The sequence below is a fragment of the Brachyistius frenatus genome, unplaced genomic scaffold, assembly GCF_029030835.1.
Source record: "Brachyistius frenatus isolate BFR_SWC_R1_liver_20210118 unplaced genomic scaffold, ASM2903083v1 Contig_12, whole genome shotgun sequence".
Classification (NCBI taxonomy): domain Eukaryota; kingdom Metazoa; phylum Chordata; class Actinopteri; family Embiotocidae; genus Brachyistius; species Brachyistius frenatus.
In genome coordinates, this window is record NW_027210611.1 from 6,361,360 (window position 1) to 6,380,940 (window position 19,581).

Below are 19,581 nucleotides of genomic sequence, written 5' to 3' on the forward strand. Positions count from 1 at the left end.
CAATGATGTTGTGTTGTTGTGACCATCCATAACAAACAGATTACTAGTTGAGAGTTGTTTGTCATTTTGGAGGGTGGTGACATAATGCTTACCAGTAAATGAGATAATGTGCCATCTGGTATTGAGAGCAATGGACTGGTCTGAAGAGTGGAAACATTTAAGCTCGTTATGTGACCTTTTAAATCACCAAACCTTTTTAAAGACACAGCCGCCATTTACTGCTTCAAGCATTATGTCACCTAATATGTATCTTACAGCAGTCTACTGAGAACTCGTGCTGTGTTTGGCTCCCTTCTTCTCCGTCCTGACCCGCTCTGGCCTGTCTTCTGTTTTGTGTCCCGCAGACGAGAGCCAGAACATGGGCAGCGACACCAGCAGCCTGGTGCAGTCGCACACTCACTCGCTGAGGAAGCGGGAGCCCGTCGACGTGCCGTACCAGACGGGTCAGCTGCACCCGGCCATCCGCGTGGCCGACCTCCTCCAGCACATCACCCAGATGAAGTGCGCCGAGGGCTACGGCTTCAAGGAGGAGTACGAGGTAGGACGCGCCCGGCTGGCATCCTCCCCTCCCACGGAGGTTGGAATCACAAATAAAGCCTGGTGATAGACTTGTAACTCGACTGAGAGCCTCAGTCTAGTACGAGGCTTCATCTGTGTCATTGTGAACATCTCTGTCTGTCTCCCGCTCTCTTCCCCTCTCTCTCTCTCTCTGTCTCTCTGTTTTGCACCGCGCAGCAGAACTGTTTTGTTTCTCCCCAGATGCACTTTTATGATAAATTGTTAATGTACCCCCGTCTCCGTGTGTTTACGGTGTGATTCGTTTTGTCGTTCATCTGTTCCTTGTTGTTTGCAGCGACTGTGCATTTTTGCGTGACGTGAGTGCGTTTGTGTCAAATGCTGCTGTCCTCATTTCTCCTCCGAGACTCAGCCGCAGACCGCCGTGAAATGCAAAATATCAAAATATGTGCCACGCCCCCCCCCCCCCCAATAAAAGTGCGAGGGATCGCCCGTGTCCCCTCCGTTTACCTGAATCAGGCTCCAGCGATGGCAGTCTGACCGCAAATTTGAACACCGTTGTCACACGGCAGCATCCATAATCTGACACCGAAAACAAACAAAAAAAGTTGCCCCAGAAGAACATCACTCTCATTTCCTCTCATTAGTGCGAGAGGCTGGCAGGGTTTGGCGGCGCTCCAGCCTCTCCTCGCCGTCCCTAAGCACCACATCAGCCCGCTTCACCTCACCCCGACGCCACGTCGTAACAGACTGGCTTCAAGCTATCCTTTTTTTTTAAATCCTTCACTTCAGTCTGACATCCTATTGGCCTTTTTCACTGATATTGCTGCCACTTTTTTTGTTTTGTTCATACTTAAGATCTTCTTTGTCCCTTTTCCCTTCCGTCACCTTCTCTCTTTTTTTTGACTAACATCACTTCTTTCTTCACATTTTCACATTATTTCCTCCAAATTTGTTTTTGTAATTTTACCATCTACACCTACCTGCTCCTTCCCGGCTTTCCTTTCCCTCCCCTCGTCTCCCGCCCTGCTTCATTGTGCCATGTGTGGGTCAGATTTATCAGTAATTAACTCCCCTATTCCCCATCATGACTACGGAATGAAACAATGCAGCCTCCCGCTGCTACCTGCAGCATCAGATCATGGAGGGGTTGGTAGTGCTTTGGGCTGGGCCTAATCCATTATGATTACAGGTGTTTTGGGTGGAGGTGAGCAGCATTGCATGGATGCATAGCAGTCGGGACATCACAATGAACAACTGCCCCTCATCCCCTCACACTGCTGTCACCCAGCTGCAAAAAAAAAAATTGAATTGTTGGAGTGCTTAAAGTGTGTAATGGAGCTCATTCTCACTTGGCTAGAGCGATTCATTTGTATGTTGTGTTGCACTGCTGTCTTCTCTATAACACTCTGTCTTAAGGTTAATGCCCTTTTTTTTTATTTTTTTGATGCTGAGATTGGAGCCCAGTGCACCTCTAAACCTGTTGACTTACACTGTACTATATCTCTCTCCGACCCATGCTTCTTATTATTCTGTACGTTAACTTTGGATCAGATAAACGAGGTAAGCCAATACTTTTGGTTATTTGTCCATTTCTTTTTTTAGACTTGTAGATGATATCACAAACGCGACAGATCGATGGTGGTTGTTAGCTTTTTTTTTAATTATTATTCTTAAGGCCATGTGGGATTAAAACATCACACATTTATGATTTATTCTGAAAAGGGCATTTACCAACAGAAGCCAAATTATTTGACATGGAACAGTAACATTTTTCTCAAACTTTTGTCAGTGTTAGTTTTACAAGGACACTGTGGAATGTTTTTCTTTCCATGATGAGAAATTGTAAGATCCAAAAATTCTCTACAACATAGATCTGATGTTTATAAAGCTTTTCAAAAGCATACTTGATATTAAATACACAAAGTTCCTGATAAACAAGTCAGTAATTTGGAAGATAAAAATGGAACAAACCAGTCATTTCTGACTACACAATCTGTATGCTGCATCACCAAAAGTATTCGTGTTTTTTAATTATCACAGCCAATTCAACAAAGGACATTTTGAGACTGTAAAACACTTCAAAAACCACTTTGTGTATTTTGTAAAAGCTTTATAAAGCCACGTGTGATATGAGCTGTAACCAAATATTTGCATGTCCAAATTCTCCTGCACGTTGACGCAGAGTTTGAGTGAGCAAACAAGAAGCAGAAAACAAGTCTAAGCTGCATCCAAAGTGCCATGTTGTCATTGTACTTCGCTTGTTTTCAGCCTGTTTTCTTTTTTGTTTTGTTAAATGTGAACAGGAATGTGTTGCATCGAGCCTCCTGTGAGAAATTCTTTAAGCTCCAACCCCAAATGAACACTAGTCAGTTTGAATGAGTCTCCTCGCTCACACGGATGATTAATTAGCACAGAAGCAACTCACTATAGAATACCGCTTCTGTGTTACCATTTTTGTTTATTCATTTATTACTTTTCCACGGTGCGCGCTGTATGTCAAGTGCTCTGTTGTAGTGTTGTAGGTTTTCCCCATATGCAGAGAAAGAATTGTCCTTTTCACTTACAGTTAAATGGTTACAGACAAAGAAACTGCCGAGCAGACAAGCTGAGCTGGGATTTGAGTAGGTAGCCTTTAATTAAAAACATACGACGTTGGCTGTGTGCCAGTGGGATGGTGGAAAAACTACCTGCAGATGCAAGGAAGTAAAATGCATTGCGTACTTTTGCTACTAAATAGTTTTTACAGGTTTTACAGTCTGTCTGGTGAATTTTCACTGTGTGTGTTTAGCCCATAGACTGAATATATAGACGTAGCTTCCGGGTCTGAAAAATGAGGCCGATGCGGAAGTGCCTTAAGCTACAATACCACCGAGTGCCACTAGAGGTCGGCTCCAAAAAGCCTCTGGCTCCATAAACTTCCGTTCAATTAGTCTCATAAGATTCAAAGTCATTAGAATTTATTCACGAGTTACCTCGGTTTTGTTAGCTAAAGTCGCTCCTTCTCATTAGTTTTTTGGCGATCCATTAGAAAGTAATCCCGTCATGAATTAGAAAATAAGCTTAAAAAAAATGTGTTTGGGTGGGGGTGTCTTTTTGATTGACAGGCCTGCGGTGCTGTCAGGTTATCGGTGGGCGGGACGTAGTATCGCCGGGTTTCCAATCAGTTGGAGCTCGTCCAAACGTGGTCACTATCGGCTCCAAACCGCTCCGAACTAGCAAGGTGGCGCCAGCCAAAATCGGATCTTGAGGCTTCATAACGACCGTTCACAAACCAATGAGTGACCTTGTTGTTGGTTTCCACTCGGTTTAGTCTTTAAATTGAAAGCCTTCATGTAATCTTTACCTCTTCGGGACGCTCCCTACTTTATCACATGATCACAGCATCCGAACATGTTGAGGAATATGACCACAGCAGGGTCACTTCATTTAAAAGAGAACTGTTTTCAAGTTGCCATGTAACGCCTTTCTTCTCGAGGATGATTTGTCTTCAGATGCTTGATATTAGACCTGTATCCTTCAGAGTGACAGCGAGAGCGACATTGGCCCGAGCGTTTGCTCAAGACATACTGCCGCGGAAAGGAGAGGCCTATATAATCCATCTCCGAGACATGCCTCCATCTTCACTGGAAGGATGGGACATATTTTTAGCATATTAAAGCTGTTTCCCAGTGAAATCACTAATCCTCAGGACTTCATACAGGAATACGTCCTTGTGTGGTGTCTGAGAGGCCGTTTTATATGCGAGACAAACGGCCTGCTGCCTGCCACAGCGCCGAGATGAATGGAACCATCAAGTCCGAGAGCAGTGATGATTGAAGACAATGCTTCCTCCTCCACACTAAAAGGAGCTCTCAAACAATCTCTTTAACCCCCCCCCCCCAATAAACTTTCCTTATTTGCAGAGGATCTGCACTGTAATGTATTAGCTGACTTTTCAAATGTGCATTAGCTCGCTGTGAAAAAAAAAAGGCAGAACAATGACATGTTTTCGTCCCGGCCAGTCTTCTTGACGCCGACCCCACCCACCCCTCGCTGAACAGCGGTCGACTGGCAGTGGAGAGGTATTTTCATAATTTGGCTTAATTGTGCCTGGTGTGCCATCAGAACGGAAATCTCCCCAGCGAGAGATGATAAATATTTCATGAGGGTAATCTGAGCAGAGCAGTTTTGATCTGCAGACGATGAGCTGGCTTTATTTTTTTTTTTTTATTTTTTTCTTTCCCCCCGCCGACGTAGCTGATTGAGTCCTTCAGATGAGGCAGACAGACAGCCGCTGCGGTTGCTCCGCCCGGCAGAGCGGCGCAGAGGGAATGGTTTGAGTGTGGCGCCCGCTGCCTCGGCCCGAATGGCACTCGCTGTTTGACACAGCTCCCCGGGATCCACCATCCTCTCCGTGTTTCATGTCTAATGATGATGTGAATGTATCTCTCTCTCTCTGTCTCTCTCTGTCTTCCCCTCTATTGCCAATGCTTCCTTCCTTTTTCTTTCTTTTTTTTTTTTTGTAGAGCTGAAAGAGGAAGACTGTATTCTTTAGCCTGGTTATCATTTAGAGTGCTCACACATGACACCATATTTCATCTCGCGCTCTCTGTTCTCTGTTTTCTTTCCTTTCAGAGCTTTTTTGAAGGACAGTCTGCACCGTGGGACTCTGCCAAGAAGGATGAGAACCGCATGAAGAACCGATATGGGAATATTATTGCATGTGTGTACAAAGCACCTCCTCAGCGCTCATGAATTCTTGTGTGCCGTTCCCATTCTTCTGGCTGATTTATTGGCCAGGCTTGTGACTAGATAACTATAAGCTGCTCAAACAGATTTTTATTATCAGCCAATGAGAGCAGCTTTGACCTTTCCAATCTACTTTTATATTCATCTTCCTGTACCGTCTCTTTAGTTATGTGCACAATGTGGCACATGTACCTTAGACAGGGTCACAAAATGTAGAATTTTATCTCACCGAAAATTCTTATTACCCATGTGCCTTTTAAATTGATGCAGAGTTGCCAATTAATGCCGATTGGAAAGTTCATTTGAACTCTTTAATCACTGCTGTCACAGACAGACCTTGAAGGTCTACTTCTGGTACGTAATGTACCTTTAAATTGACCTTTAAATTGAATTAAAATTCTACAGTAATGTAATGTACCTTTTAAATGGTCTTTTAAAGTCAATTTAAAGGTACATTAGATAACTTTAGACTGGAAAATTATATAGTTGCCACAATTTGTATTCACTGTTTATGAAATTAACATCATGGTTCTTAAACTTGTCTTTCTATTAATTGATTATTAAATCAACTTATTGTAATGTGGTTTGTTATACAGCATCTGTATTGTCACATAGTTATTACCCCGTTTACCATTAATTAAATGCTTACAAAGTTTTACAAGAAGAAGCAAGTTTTCACACACTTTATCAGGGAGTTACAAAAATATGATTTTGGTTTTAATTTCCAATTCGCTATCATCAAGGTTTTAAACTTGGCACCAGTATGATGGTAATGCTGACAAAGCCTGTGTTCCAAATGATGTACTTCCCTCAGTACACTCAAATATAGTACACTTACATTTCAGTACACTCATAATACTCTTAAATGTTAGTACACTTACTTGTGTAGTGCTTGAATTCCAACAGAGTAATGTTTTCTCAAACTGCACACTGCTGTTCTGCGCTTAAATGGAAAGTAGCATTTGAATGCATCACCTGCCAACATGTCTGCTGGCTTAAATATTTTACCCAGAAATGGGTCATTTTGTGCCCTTTGTGTAGCGCACACAATAAACATACCGATGGCTTCCATCCAATGGCAGTATACTGTGTGGGAAAAACACCTTTCTTGCGGTGTAAAAAATACTTTAAAGTTGTCCGTCCTTATCCGCTACGTAGCCAAGATGGCGACCACTGTTTAAAGTGTCCAGCGTTTCACACACATTTTGAAAACATCATCTTCACCGCATGTTTCCATACTTGTCAGTGTGAACGCGCTTTGCGCACTCAAAATAGTGAGCGTTTGTACATGCGGTTCGCCATTTGGGACACAGCCAAAGTCACATGACCTTATCTGTCCATCAGCCATGTTGCATTTCTTCAAACTCCACGTTCATCCGTGCTTCTGTGTGACGCCGGTCTGGTCGTGCTTTCACTCCTCCGTCACCATCAATTCCTTTCTATTCCTTTTTCTACTACCCTCTGCTTCTTTTCTTCTACTGATGCCCTCGTTAATATGATTAATTCAACACTGGTTTCTTCCTCTCTGCCTCTCTTCCAGATGATCACTCCCGTGTCAGGCTGCAGGCCCTGGAGGGGGAACAGAGCTCCGATTACATTAATGCAAATTACGTTGATGTAAGTACACACACCAGCCAGCGCCACCAACGCAAAGGTCACCGCGCTTCCTCTCGGGGAGAGAGAGGGCGCTGGTGCCGCCGACACGGGGGGGGCCTGAGGGACAAACGCAGCCCCTGCTGCCTGTCCATCACACGCATACACACACACACACACACACACACACTCAATTCGAGCCTTTGTATTCAACTTTAGAGGGCTGCTGTATCGCTCTGTTCGTTGGATATATTAAGAGGAATAAAGATCAGAGGCTGACAGCACTGGGAGACAGAAAAGGCTAACCGGTGCGCAGGGAGAACCGAGGTTATCGTTTTGGACTTCACTTTGAACAACAGTGTGAACGCATTTTGAGACCCAAAAAATGAGAAGAAAAAGAAGGACGATTATTTAGCACAGTTAAAGTCCACGAAACTCCAATACAGAGTGAAGCACCTCGCATTTAACGCCACAGATAGAAAAACTTCACCGATTTGTCATGTTTAATCTATCAAGTTAGATTAACAACTTTTTATACCGTTAAAAGCAAAATACAATAAATGATTCATGGGAATTCTTTCTGATCTTCCACCTCTATTACTTAAGTTTGGTTAACTATTTGCCCCCATTTACCGCATTAGATATTTTGTAGCACAACACGAAAGTCACTCTACTTTGCTTCTACGAGGGGACAGTTGTTGTTTTTTTTGCACAATGTTAAGACGTCGATGGTCAGAAATTGTAGACTTAAAATATTTTTAAACTGCTGATGTTGTTGTTTTTTTTCTGGTGAGTGGAGTCTTGAAAGATTGCAGAGCTGTATTTGAACATCTCTCCGCTTCATATCAGCATAATGCCGCTGCCTCCTTCTGTACTGTCAGACACTGAAAACTCCCACACTCTGGAATCGAACTAGACACCCAGCTATCTGCAGAGGTTTAGTTGCACTCTTTACCACACGAAAGTACTTCCAACACGGCTTTTACATGCACCACAGAGACTTGGCACACCTTTACAGTAAGTAAAAGTCATTTAAAAGTGGCGTGAGACGCGGCTGTGGTTGAAAACAGATCCAACTCACTTAGCTCCAGCAATGTAGAACCTCCTCATCTGACCTGATTTGCTGTTAATAGCAGTGTTAGTAGCAGGATGTGACCAATCACAGCAGCTCGCCGGCCTCTTCGAGCAGATGCTTCTGCTCCATGTGTAATGGGCTGGCGATGTACCCGACTCCCTAAGTGGTTTTCTGCTCAGGAGAGAACTCTTCACTCCGTCTCCCATCCTCTCTTCCTCCGCCCCTCTAATGTGGTAATTTGTAATCTCTTGTTACGCCCTCAAACATAAATTCATAATGTAAGGTGTGCCACTGCAAATGCAGGGGGCTTAAATTATTTACCTTTCCCACTATTCAGTTTATGGCCCATTATGCTGCGAAAAGGGGTGCTGCGGAGAAGAGTCTCGCAAGCGAGCGGGCCCCATTACAAGATAAGAATATACGCATATTAAAGAGGGCCCTGATTGAAAAGGATTTCCACCGCTCTGCCAGCTTCATTGGAAAAGTACTTAGTCGAAACGCAGGCAGATGGGTAATGGTGTTTTTGCTCTTCAGAAAGCTTTTTAACCCATCTAAAAGCTTGTCCTGCCCAATAAACTGGTGTGTGTAGAACATTTCCCACCGTGTTTGTTATTGTACTCTATTATACTGCCGATTATTTCGAGTCATGTACGAGTAAGCAGAAACAGCCAGGTGTCTTTCTCCTCTCTGCAGCTGATCGAGTATTTTCATAAACATTTGAGAGGCAGGGAAACGTAGTGTAATGGCCGTAGCGTTGTGCGTGCGTGCGCGTGTGGTACAGTGGTTAGATTTACTAGCGCGCACAGAAATCAAGTCACTCAGGTGCTCGCAACCGCATCTTTAAATATTTATTCACAATTGTTAGGCCTCAAAAAGGACCATAATCCCATTCACATTACAGTATAACCACAAAATGTTGATATTGAACATGTATTGAACATAGCAAACTGACTTTTCTGACACTAAACTGACATGAGATGTAAAACAAAAGTTGTTTTTTTTTTTGTTCCAGCGTTTAGCCTCATGCACAATCAATAGCCATAACCTCGGGCTCTTAAAGCCTAAAGTAACCGGACGCAAACCTCGACGCTGTGCTTTGTACCCCTCACGTGCATCCTCTCTCTGGTTTAATCCCACATAGGGCCTCGGGGCAAAACCGAGCGGTGGGCCCCCACTGACCCACTACTTATGGTAATTTTGTTAAAATGAGGTTTTATTGAGGAATACATGCTGTGTAAAATTTTGGCACTCAGCCCTCTGCAACATTTTTTGGGCTTGTGACCACGGGCTTGTGACCACTTTAAACAAATCAATGTCTGCTTGAAACCTGTTTCTCACAGGTAATGACCTCGACTTGAACAGTTCAACCAGAGATTGATTTTTTTTTTTTTTTTTCTCAGATTCAGTTTCATTTGAAGGATTTTTAGAGACCTGAATAGGTAAAAGTGTCCAGTGAAAAAGAAAAAGAAAGGGAAAAGAAATACAAACAAAAATACAAGTGTAACAGATCCATGTCATTTTTTTTCTTTTCTTATAACATAAGACTCCTCAGATAAGATTAAAAAAAAAAAAAAAAATAATGCCTTTTCTTGGCATTGGCCCTCCCTATGACTTGTCTGCAGTACAGCATAAGGATGTTACATTTCCTAGATAGCAAAAGAAAAACATTGCCAGGAAACGTATTGGAGGGATCACTTTTCCTGTGTTTGCCCCAAAATGTATTTGGCAAAGCAAATAAGTAGCATATAAACATATTTTCCAGGTGATAGGGCTGGAACCCCAGATTTGCAAAACCTAGGCTATCTAATGATATTCAAATTGAAACTACCAGCTCATGCCCACAGGCAAAAACACTTCATGCTGCATATTTTACACACCCCACTCCTACTGGAAAGAATTCATGTAAATGATCGTTGTAATAAGCAATGCAACACGATACAAAGAGCAAAACACATATTTAATTCCTCTTTAGTAATTTACACATCCCTGGAAAAAAAAAAAAAAACTTAATTAATCATCTCGGTATTGACATTTTGTGTTGATCGTGGAGAAATAATGTGTCTAATGTGGCACGCTCACAAAAAAGCCACAAGCCCATTTACGGTCGGCTCTACTCACCTGCCAGTCACTGTCATGGCCCTCCTTCCTTCCTTCCTTCCTTCCTTCCTTCCTTCCTTTCGTTCTCCCTGCCTCTCCCTCTCTAATCCGACGGCGTACTGGGCCTCCACTTTACTTGACAGAACATACATGAAAGCACAAACAAATCTCCTCCTCAGTCCGGAGATAAAGAAGTCATTAAAAATGGAGGACAGTTGAATAGCTGAAGGAGCCCCGTTGGATGAAGAGAGAGAGAGAGAGTGAGTGAGTGTGAGGAAAATATCCTTTGTGTCTTTTCTCCCGTTCATTGGAGGAACGTTAATCACAGTCCAAGTTAAATTGAATATGAGTGAGATAAGCAGAGCAGCAGGGGTGGGAAGGAGGGGATGGAGGGGGGGGGGGGGACAATCAAGAGGAGGCTGGGCCCGGGAAGAGCCTTTAAGTCCTAATGTTTTGTTTCCTGTCTCATATCTCTGGAGAGAAGACAAGGAATTGGACAAATAAAACTTGAAGGGATTAGAGTAATCTGAGAGACGAGGGCCCTATTGTGAAGATCAGCGCTGTTAGTTGTATCTTGGGGATTATCAACACTTTGGCTGCTTACTCCAGAGGTGTGCTGCGCACAGAGTGCGCGACGAAGAGAGTGCTTTTGCAGCCTCCGTCACTCCAGCTCTGTCACATGTTCAAAAACGCTGAACTGAATGGGTAGTACAGTGAGCAAACAGCTGGCAGACTTACCATGCAAAGTATTTCTTGACAGCGGCGCGGACATTTCTCAAAACAAATCCTCTTAAAGTGGAGCAACGGGGAGGCAAGAGTTCATTTTGGCTGCAGAAACATCTGTTATACAACGAGTAGTTCCGACCTTGAGATCTGATTGGTCAACTGTACATTTGGAGACGTGCTCAATTCAGCATAGCAGCACACCCTGCCCATCACTAGAAGTATCACCCCGCCTTGTCGATGGCAAATATATAATTGGAATTGAATGTCGTATAATGTGCAATATAATGTTGTTTTTAACTTGTTTTAGGCCCATTATACGTGACCCATTTTGCGCAATCGGGTCTTTTTTGGTCCTTTTCTTTTGCTCCAAGCACCCACACCGTAACAACCAAACAAATCCTAGCGGCGGCTAACTTTACTGGTTTGGTTTTTAACACATGACACGGTGCTAAAATCTTTAAAAAAATCAGAAGTCCATCGATGTCTTTGTTCAGCTAATATATTAATTACAACAAGATTGAGCTAACTAAGCAGTTTTGTGTTTCTATGTGATCTATTTATTCCAGTTGAGAAACGATCTCTAGAAACCAATAAAACAGACGAGAAATAATCTCTGTTGCTCGGTCGTTACGAGGGGTCGGCCGACTTCCTGGCTTAGGAAACGTTGCATATATTACACAAGACTTATTGTTTTCCATTCCTTAGTCATACTCATTGACTGTATATAAAAGTGGACGTAGCTTCCGGCTCCGAATAATTCGGTGGATGCGGGAGTGTAATACCACCGGATGCCACAAGAGGTCGGCTCCAAAAAGCCTCCAGCTCCATCGACTCCCATTCAACTTCTCATTAAAATTCTCAGTCAATAAAATTTCTCTCTGGCGGTCCATCTGAAAATAATCCCATCATTAATTATAAAATAAGCCTCAAAAGGTCGGGTATTGAGAGGGGCGTGTCTGGTTGATTGACAGGCATCTGGTGCAGTAAGGTAACAGCTATCGGTGTGCGGGACGTAGTATCGCCGGGTTTCCAATCAGTCAGATCCCCCGCTCCCTCCCGCCCCAGCTCGCCCAAATATGGTCACTACCGGATCCAAACCGCTCGGGACAGGCAAGATGGCACCGGCCAAATTCTGAACTCAGGGCCTCATTACGGACGTTCACAAACTGATGGATCACGTCACTGCTGGTTGCCGCTTGGTCATACCCCATGTATTGCCATGGAAACGGAAATCACACTAATAATTTTGACAGTGAATTGCCCCACAGTATGAATACATTTTGATTACATGTTATTTAGTTGGTAGCGTGTATAACCACAAGCGCTTCAGTCCTGACTGTCGTGCCAATAATGAGGTTAAAGCACACCCTCTCGTGTAATATTGCCTAATTAAACTGGGATTCCATACAGTCTGAATATATTCTGTGCAGTGATGTGTGTGTTTGTTTATAAGTTTGTGATGCAGAAATAAACCGAAGGTCAACTTCCATTGTCAGAAAAATTGATTAAACATCAAAGTTGGCATTCGTCTTCTTTGACAAATAGTCTCGCGACAGCTGTGCTTTTAGGAGTAGGAGGAACCTAAAGTGACTTTCATATTCTCTTCTCACACTTTTCTCTTGTTGTTGTTGTTTTTTTTACAGGGCTACCACAGGCCAAATCACTACATCGCCACTCAGGGTAAGAATGAAATCTTTCTAAAAAAAAAAATTGCCAGGCTCTCTGGATTGGAAATGTGTGGGCGGCGAGAATTTAAAGGTTGTCTGTTTTGTTCGGGCGGATGGATGTGTGCAGGTGTTCGCGACTATCTCTCCGAACATCCCCCATCGTTGTTTACATACGCTCGCTCTTGCAAACTACTCTTTGATGCTCAGTCAGGTGTGTGTTCGGTGGAAATCTGGCACCGCTCAGTGCACACACACACACACACACACACACACACACACACACACACACACACACACACACACACACACACGTCTGAGCAAGCGGAACAGCACGCTTCCTCTCTCCGTCTCTTCCCTCCTTCCTTTCCATCGGTGGTGTGGGAGCGATTAATCAGGCAGACTGGGAGAAAGCTGAATAAATAAATGGATTAGCTGACATGTACAGGCGCATTTTGTCACTGTGTTAATCTGGCCAGCAGATTCACAGAGTGAGGAGTACTTACCGTGACCCCAGAGGTTAAGTCTGATTGATGGTTAATTGTTATGAATTTTGCATTGAGAGCCTCAGTCCCTCACAACAGGGCCTGCATGCGTTGGGATTTTGCATAGCACTTTAGGAGGGAAAAAAAAAAAAAAAAGTCAGTGGAGGAGAAAAAAGAAAGGCGTTCTTTTTTTTTTTTCTTTGTGAGAAGAGGCCTTAATGGATTCACAATCTGCTTTGGCGGAGCTGGGAGTTGCATAATTACCTGTTTATTAGTGCATTGCCTCTCTTCCTCAGTGTCTCAATTAAAACGACCCCCTGTTTGCTCTTACTTGAGAAAAGAGACGGCATACCAATCAGGCGACGGGCCGATCGCGCTGCGTGTCTGCCTGTGTGCACAGCACCTGGTGTGTTCCGCCTCGCGCTGACCACCCGAGTCAAACGCTCAGAAAACGAGCCTGTGTGTCAAGTGCTGCCTCTCTTCGGTTCACGAAAACAAGGCCGCTGTAACAGGCCGCGTTCGACTCTGAAATCGCTTCCACTGGATTATTATGACTGCTATAATTGTCCCGGAGTCATTAAGAGAATTCCACATTTCATTTAAAAATATGCATATGGAGATCAGCAGTCAAAGAAATATTGCAAACAGAAGCCCTCTCTAAGATGAAAAGCTCCACAAGACAAACGTGTTTCCATTCAAGTTAATTAGCCCGTTTTCTCATTGAGCCTGCATAATAAGTCCTCATTTTCCATCGACTGTATCGCGAGCACGATAAGGCTCTGCACCGTGTAGAGCCAAATCCAGTATGAGCGAGTGGAAGCGTGTGTGTGTGTGTGTGTGTGTGTGTGTGTGTGTGTGTGTGTGTGTGCGTGCGTGCGTGCCTGCGTGTGCGTGTGTGTGTGTGTGGAAACATCTGTATTCTCTGGGAAAGCAGGCCCTTTTATAATTCATCATCAGCTCCGGCAGACTGACAGGAAGGAAAAGGCTCCGTCTGCTGACACTGAGGCAAAGAGCAGCGAGAGATGATAGGAGCGCCAGACACAGACCTGTCTCTCTCAGTCAGACAAACTGCATACTGGAGCACCTGAAAAGAGCACCTGGGCATTGGCACACACTCACAAAAAAAAAAAAAAAAAAAAAAAAATATGAGGAACTAGTCCCCCCCCCCCCTCCCCTCCTCGCCCCTCCACAGTAAAAAGTTTTTTTTTTCCCCGTGACTGACACTTCCACTCGAGTCCACTGGGACCAGCAGGAGACTCAGAAAATGATGAGACCTGTAATAGTGCTGGCTAAGCTAAAAAAAAAAAAAAAAATGGTTGTTATAAATTGGTTGTGAAAGGTGGTTGGTGGGGTGTGTGCGCTTAATGCGGCAGACGGGTGGGATAACGTTGTCCCCGTTCTCTGACGCTATAAACTACAATGACGCTCATTAGTTTGGGGTTTATTGACGAGTCCCTTTGCTCTGTCAAGGTGACAACGGCAGGTAGAACAGCTGTCACTCCATAAAAGCCTCATCACCCAAGCTCTGCTCCTCATTATGTAGGTCAGTCTCTCATCCAGGGCTTTTTTTTTTTTTTTCCCGCTGCAATACAACAACTGTCTGTCGGTAATTCTCCAAACCCAAACTGCAGCTCACCTACTTAAAGCAGACAAGCGTGCACGCGCCCTCCACGCTCGCCGCCTCGCCTCTGTCCATTTTTATGTCCTGCAGATCGTTTAAATACGGATCAGACACAGGCTGCTTCTTCTTCCTGGTGCAGACTGTGAATTACACCTGGATATACAAAAACACCTTTGATAAGTCCCAGCATCCTTCCGGTGATGTGGAAAATATTCATGGCGCGGGGAAAGGGTTCAATTTCATCAAGCTTCCTCTCCCCCTCCGGTCTTCATTGCTCTTCCCTCTCTTTCCCCTCCCCCCTCCACCTTCCCCCACTCCTTCGCGAGCAGCAAATGTCACCAGGAGCGCAGAAGTTTTATTATTTACAGGTTAACATCTCAAAGCCCAATGGGGAGTGTGTGTGTGTGTGTGTGTGTGTGTGTGTGTGTGTGTGTGTGTGTGTGTGTGTGTGTGTGTGTGTGTGTGTGTGTGTGTGTGTGTGTGTGTGTGTGGGGGGGGGGTGGGGGGGTGGATGGAACGAGAGCGAGAGAGCAAATCAATGATAAGTGAGTGTACATTATGCCAAAGTCTGCCGCATGTAATATTAATGGGCAAAAAGGGGTACATAGCCTGCGTGTTTGTCTGCGAGTGTGTATGCGCACATGTTGATCAGGAGTTCTGGCTGGGGGATTTTCTGCAGCTGTCACACTCCTTTGCTTTCTGAGGAGGAGCAGGCCGAGTCCCCAAACACAGCATCAGCCGCCGCAGCTCCCTGACAGCTGGAAGTGAAGCTCCTACCGGTGCTCTTCTCCTGTGAAGTGCCTCCTCCAAACTTCTCCAACTAGGCTCCACGCGCGTCGTACCACAAACACTGCTCTCATCTCCGAGTTCCCCAAGTGAGCTCTCAAACCAGCTCCTCGCCGGTAACCTGCGGATAAGCCTTTGAGGATGTAAAGCGTTCCCTAAGCACGGCTTGTTATCGGGATGATTTGTTTCGTATCGAGGCTCATCTTTCCTTCAGCTCTTCTTACTTTGACTGGTTTGTATCTTGAAGATATCCGAAATTCGTTTTGATGATCGAGAAAACGGGGTGAAAGTCAATAAAGTCAGAAACACAAAATCTAGATGAAAACTAAAACGATTGCGGTCTGTAGTTTAAAGGAACAGTTCAACATTTTGGGTAATATGGACACTCGCTCTCTCGTGCGTACGCTGAGTGTAGAACTAGAGCCAGTGGCAGATTAGCTCGGCTTAGCACTAATCAGCACGCTGTATCTTTTTTTTGTTTGTTTAATCCATAAACAAAGAGAAATGTAAAAATGACCACCGGTCGCCAAGAAATGGTTTCAGCATAAAACTCATAAAACCTTTTTTTTTTTTTTTTTTTTTTTGACATTGTCCAAAAAAAAAAGAGAAAACACGGCTATTTTCAGACTTTCCCTGGCAGTAATTAAGGTTGGGGTAGGTTCATGATTTGTGTTACAGTGATGCTTTTACCACTGATCATACGCAAGAGAAAAAGGCTAACAATTGCGCTGCGAGTCCAAAAATATTACAATAATATTGTAATAATTATTACATATAACAGTCTTCGCATATACACATAACAGTAAAATGGTGTGAAATCAAATTTAGCTGTAGACGTTTCGACACATTCAACGTAGCACAACGCTAATGTTAGTGAGAGGCAGTCGGATTCCGACTCCTCAGTCGTTGATAATAGCGAGCTGAAATGAGTGGAATCCAAAAAAATGAAGGCAAGCAACAACATTGGACGTGGCCTTTCTGGGGCTGTTGCGTGGTTTAATACAGGGAGTTATATTTAATTATTGTTGGTGTCCGCAGTGGGTACTTTGGAAATGTGATTTGGTACATCGTGGTAAATGGTCTGAAACATTTGGGAACTTCTGGTTTAGATTAAAGCATTGTTTGAAGTCATTAGAAGATAAGGGTCTTGGCTAAAAGCAGACTTTGGTCACTCAGCCTCCTCTTTAAGAATCTTTATAGTGCCATGATAGCATTATGCTTTTTCAGCCTCTGCTCCTGACAGATAAAAGTCAGTATTCAAATGACCACAAGAGAGTCTGGAAAACCTTGGTCGCTTCGCATGTTAAAAATAATAAACCAATGCTTTCTAGCCGTTTATCTCTCTTTCTATCACCTGACTCTTTTTCTCAGATGCAAATATTGGAAAACTGCTTAATTTATACCGCATTAACTGCAGTAATAATTATCAACTTGCAGTGGGAGACAGAACAACCTATTTAAAATCATGTTATTTTCAGTGGAGATTGATTAAAAACTAAAACAACGAGCTTGAGAAATATCCAACTAAAGTGTCACCCAAAGTTTATCTCAACACCTGAAAACTGTTGACCACTCCCGAATAAAGCTAGCAAATCTCTTTGTACTTGTATCATCAAAGGCCGTACTCACTTCCTCACAAGTGTCATCAAGTTCATCGCGGCCCACCGACTCCTCCGTATCTCTCCGCCATCTCAGCATTCCTATGGAAACATAAATTGGCCGGCTGAAGCTTTGGCAGGAGTCTCCCTATTGGATGATTTACCATATAATGCCAAGTGTTATTGTGTTACTGAAGTCCTACACACCAGCTGTCCTGCCTCTCTGTCTCCTTCTCCCAAACTTCTCGGCAGTGTGTATCCTCCCTCAGGGACAAGTGTAGGAGGAAGCGGAGTGGGTGGTTCAATCAGGTTGGGTGGTTATTGGAGAGACTGGAAGTGACTGGAATTGGAGATTGAGGTCCTACAGTTAAAATCGAGACACACCACCGCATGCAAAGCAGAAGAAGCGAGGGAATACAAATGGAAGATATCGAGTAGTTTTGTTCCAGATTTCTCGATATCCAATTGGGATGGGAGAAAGTCAGGAGAAGTTCATTTCAAAATTTGTATTTAAAATACAATTATTATTCCCTGCAAAATGTTTTTGTTTTCAAAAGCGAGCGGCATGAACAGGCTGGCAGCAGAAACCTGATCGTGGAAACAATGGTTGGCTTGGAATCATTTCCAATCTTTTATTCCGAAAGTCTTTTAAATTTCATTCCAGAGTTGTTGTTTTTTAATTCAAAAAAATAGATGTGATTTAAGCTGTGTCACACAAGGCTGTACAATTAGACGCTGAGGCAGTCAGGATGTGTTTCGGCACCCCAGAAAGCAGATCAAACACGGCTTGATCAATCAAGTGAATAAAATGGTGATGACACTTGGTTGGTACCCTGAGGGAAATTAGGTTGTTGCAGAAGACAGAAGCCAATAAGAAGTACAAACAGTACAATCGTAGGAAAGGATGCAGGAAGTGCTGCAACTGGTGTCTACAAGCTACCCAAACTATAGAAACACAAACTAAATATGTAAATAATATAAAAATCTGTATTTGAACTTCATCAGCAAAATTTAAATCATTTTACTCCATCGAGCTGTGCAGTACTGCAGAGATACTAATCACAAGTGTTTATGCAGAATGAAGTGGACTCAACTCGGTCTGAGTACCGAAAATATCTTTTAAGGTTTTATCTTAAAAAAAACAAAAAACGTTCTTAAGGCAAATCAGGACTTTCAGGTGGTTTTGGCTCGGGAGGTAAATATGGAGGAAGATGGTTTGAGTTGAGTGCACTCTTATGGGTTTAGCTTTGTCTGAAAACAGGGGGAAGTATTCCGTCCAGCTCGATTCAAATTTATCCAAAATACTCCAGGAGGTCACCGTGTCTGGTCAAGAAATACTGACGATGGGATGTTTTCACACTTTAGTTTTTATATGGATAAAACAAACAGGAGATAACACGTCAATCAGTGAACTTTAGAGGTGCTGCTCGGCAGAATTTTGTTACCTTTAAACAACGCGAGGCTAACTGTCGACTGCTAGCCGCCCCTTCCTCCCACAAACTGCTGTACTACTCTTTTAACTGCAGGGTTGCTGGTTTGATACTCAGCTCCTTCTGGCACTCCTCAAAGTGTCCTTGAGCAAGACACTAAAACCAAAAATGCTTTACAATGGCCAGAACATTGGACACTGGCTGCCGCCATTGTCACTTGTGTTTTATTTACTAGCTGGTGGCTTAGTGCTTAATCTGTAGTAAATCTTAAAGGCAGTAAGTGGATGACATATTTTCTGAAATGACGGATGTCAAATCAAAACTTCGAGATGGAGCAAGAAACGTGGGCTTATTCTTTAGAAATTAGAGTGCGTGATCTGATATTTTTTTTTTTTTTAAGAGATTTCATGCACTAAGCGTTATTAAATTTACTTACCACACAAATATCAAGGCAAAAAAATAAACCACTAACAGTTTGTGTATGTGCCATGTTGTGTCTCGGCCCGTGTGTGTCTGCATAATTCGTGATGTCTCCAGGTAATTTGGCCCCAACGCAGGAGGGGACTGCACAGTTGTTGAGATTTGCATTCACTAATTAATTTGTCAGAAGTAATTTTTTTCCACTTGGTGCTTGATTAAAACTAATATTAATAATTTTAATTAACCAGAATAATAATTAAATTCAACCTACAATTATTGCTCAGTGAAGTTTTAAATATTGCAGGCACTGAATGGTTCTCTGCTCATTTATTTTGATGTTTGCCAGACACGTTTGGGTCCGGTTCGGTGTGAAGGTTGGTGCGGAGCAGATGAGATGGAGCGGTAATTACTTTGAGCTTTGCCACACACACTGGCACAGTCTCATCTTTGAATTTATGATTCATTTCCTCTCATTTCTCCTGCAAAATTATATGTATCACAGTATTTAAAAAGAACCTTTTCCCCACTTAGAGTTCTGCCTGCAAGCCCTGTGAAGACTTACATAACTATTAACGTGTGATAAACACCAATACTTTTGTGTGCTTTTGGTCCAGAGCTGTTTTTCAATCTTACTGCGGGATGCAACATCGCAATATTGCAGAAGATTGTCTGCTTCTATCTTCGTGGCCCCTTGAAGGCCCTCTCCTGTTTGAAAATGATGGTTCCCTGGTGCACAAAGTCAGGTCTATAAAAAATGGAGTTTGTTGTTGAAGAACTTGAATGCACAAGAGCACGGACCAGAACTCCATCTCCCCATCACCTTTGTGAAACTAACTTTC

General features: G+C 43.3%; 1 protein-coding gene across 4 annotated transcripts in view; it reads left to right on the forward strand.

The window, feature by feature from the left end:
• Positions 1–19,581, forward strand: part of LOC138617436 (receptor-type tyrosine-protein phosphatase mu-like) — a 160,025-nt gene that overhangs the window by 121,724 nt on the left and 18,720 nt on the right. For all 4 annotated transcript variants that reach the window (XM_069692471.1, XM_069692473.1, XM_069692472.1 and 1 more), the window contains 4 exons: positions 345–538; positions 5,134–5,221; positions 6,788–6,864; positions 12,382–12,418. In XM_069692471.1, the coding sequence (XP_069548572.1) occupies positions 345–538; positions 5,134–5,221; positions 6,788–6,864; positions 12,382–12,418 (396 nt within the window). The remainder of the gene's footprint in view (positions 1–344; positions 539–5,133; positions 5,222–6,787; positions 6,865–12,381; positions 12,419–19,581) is intronic.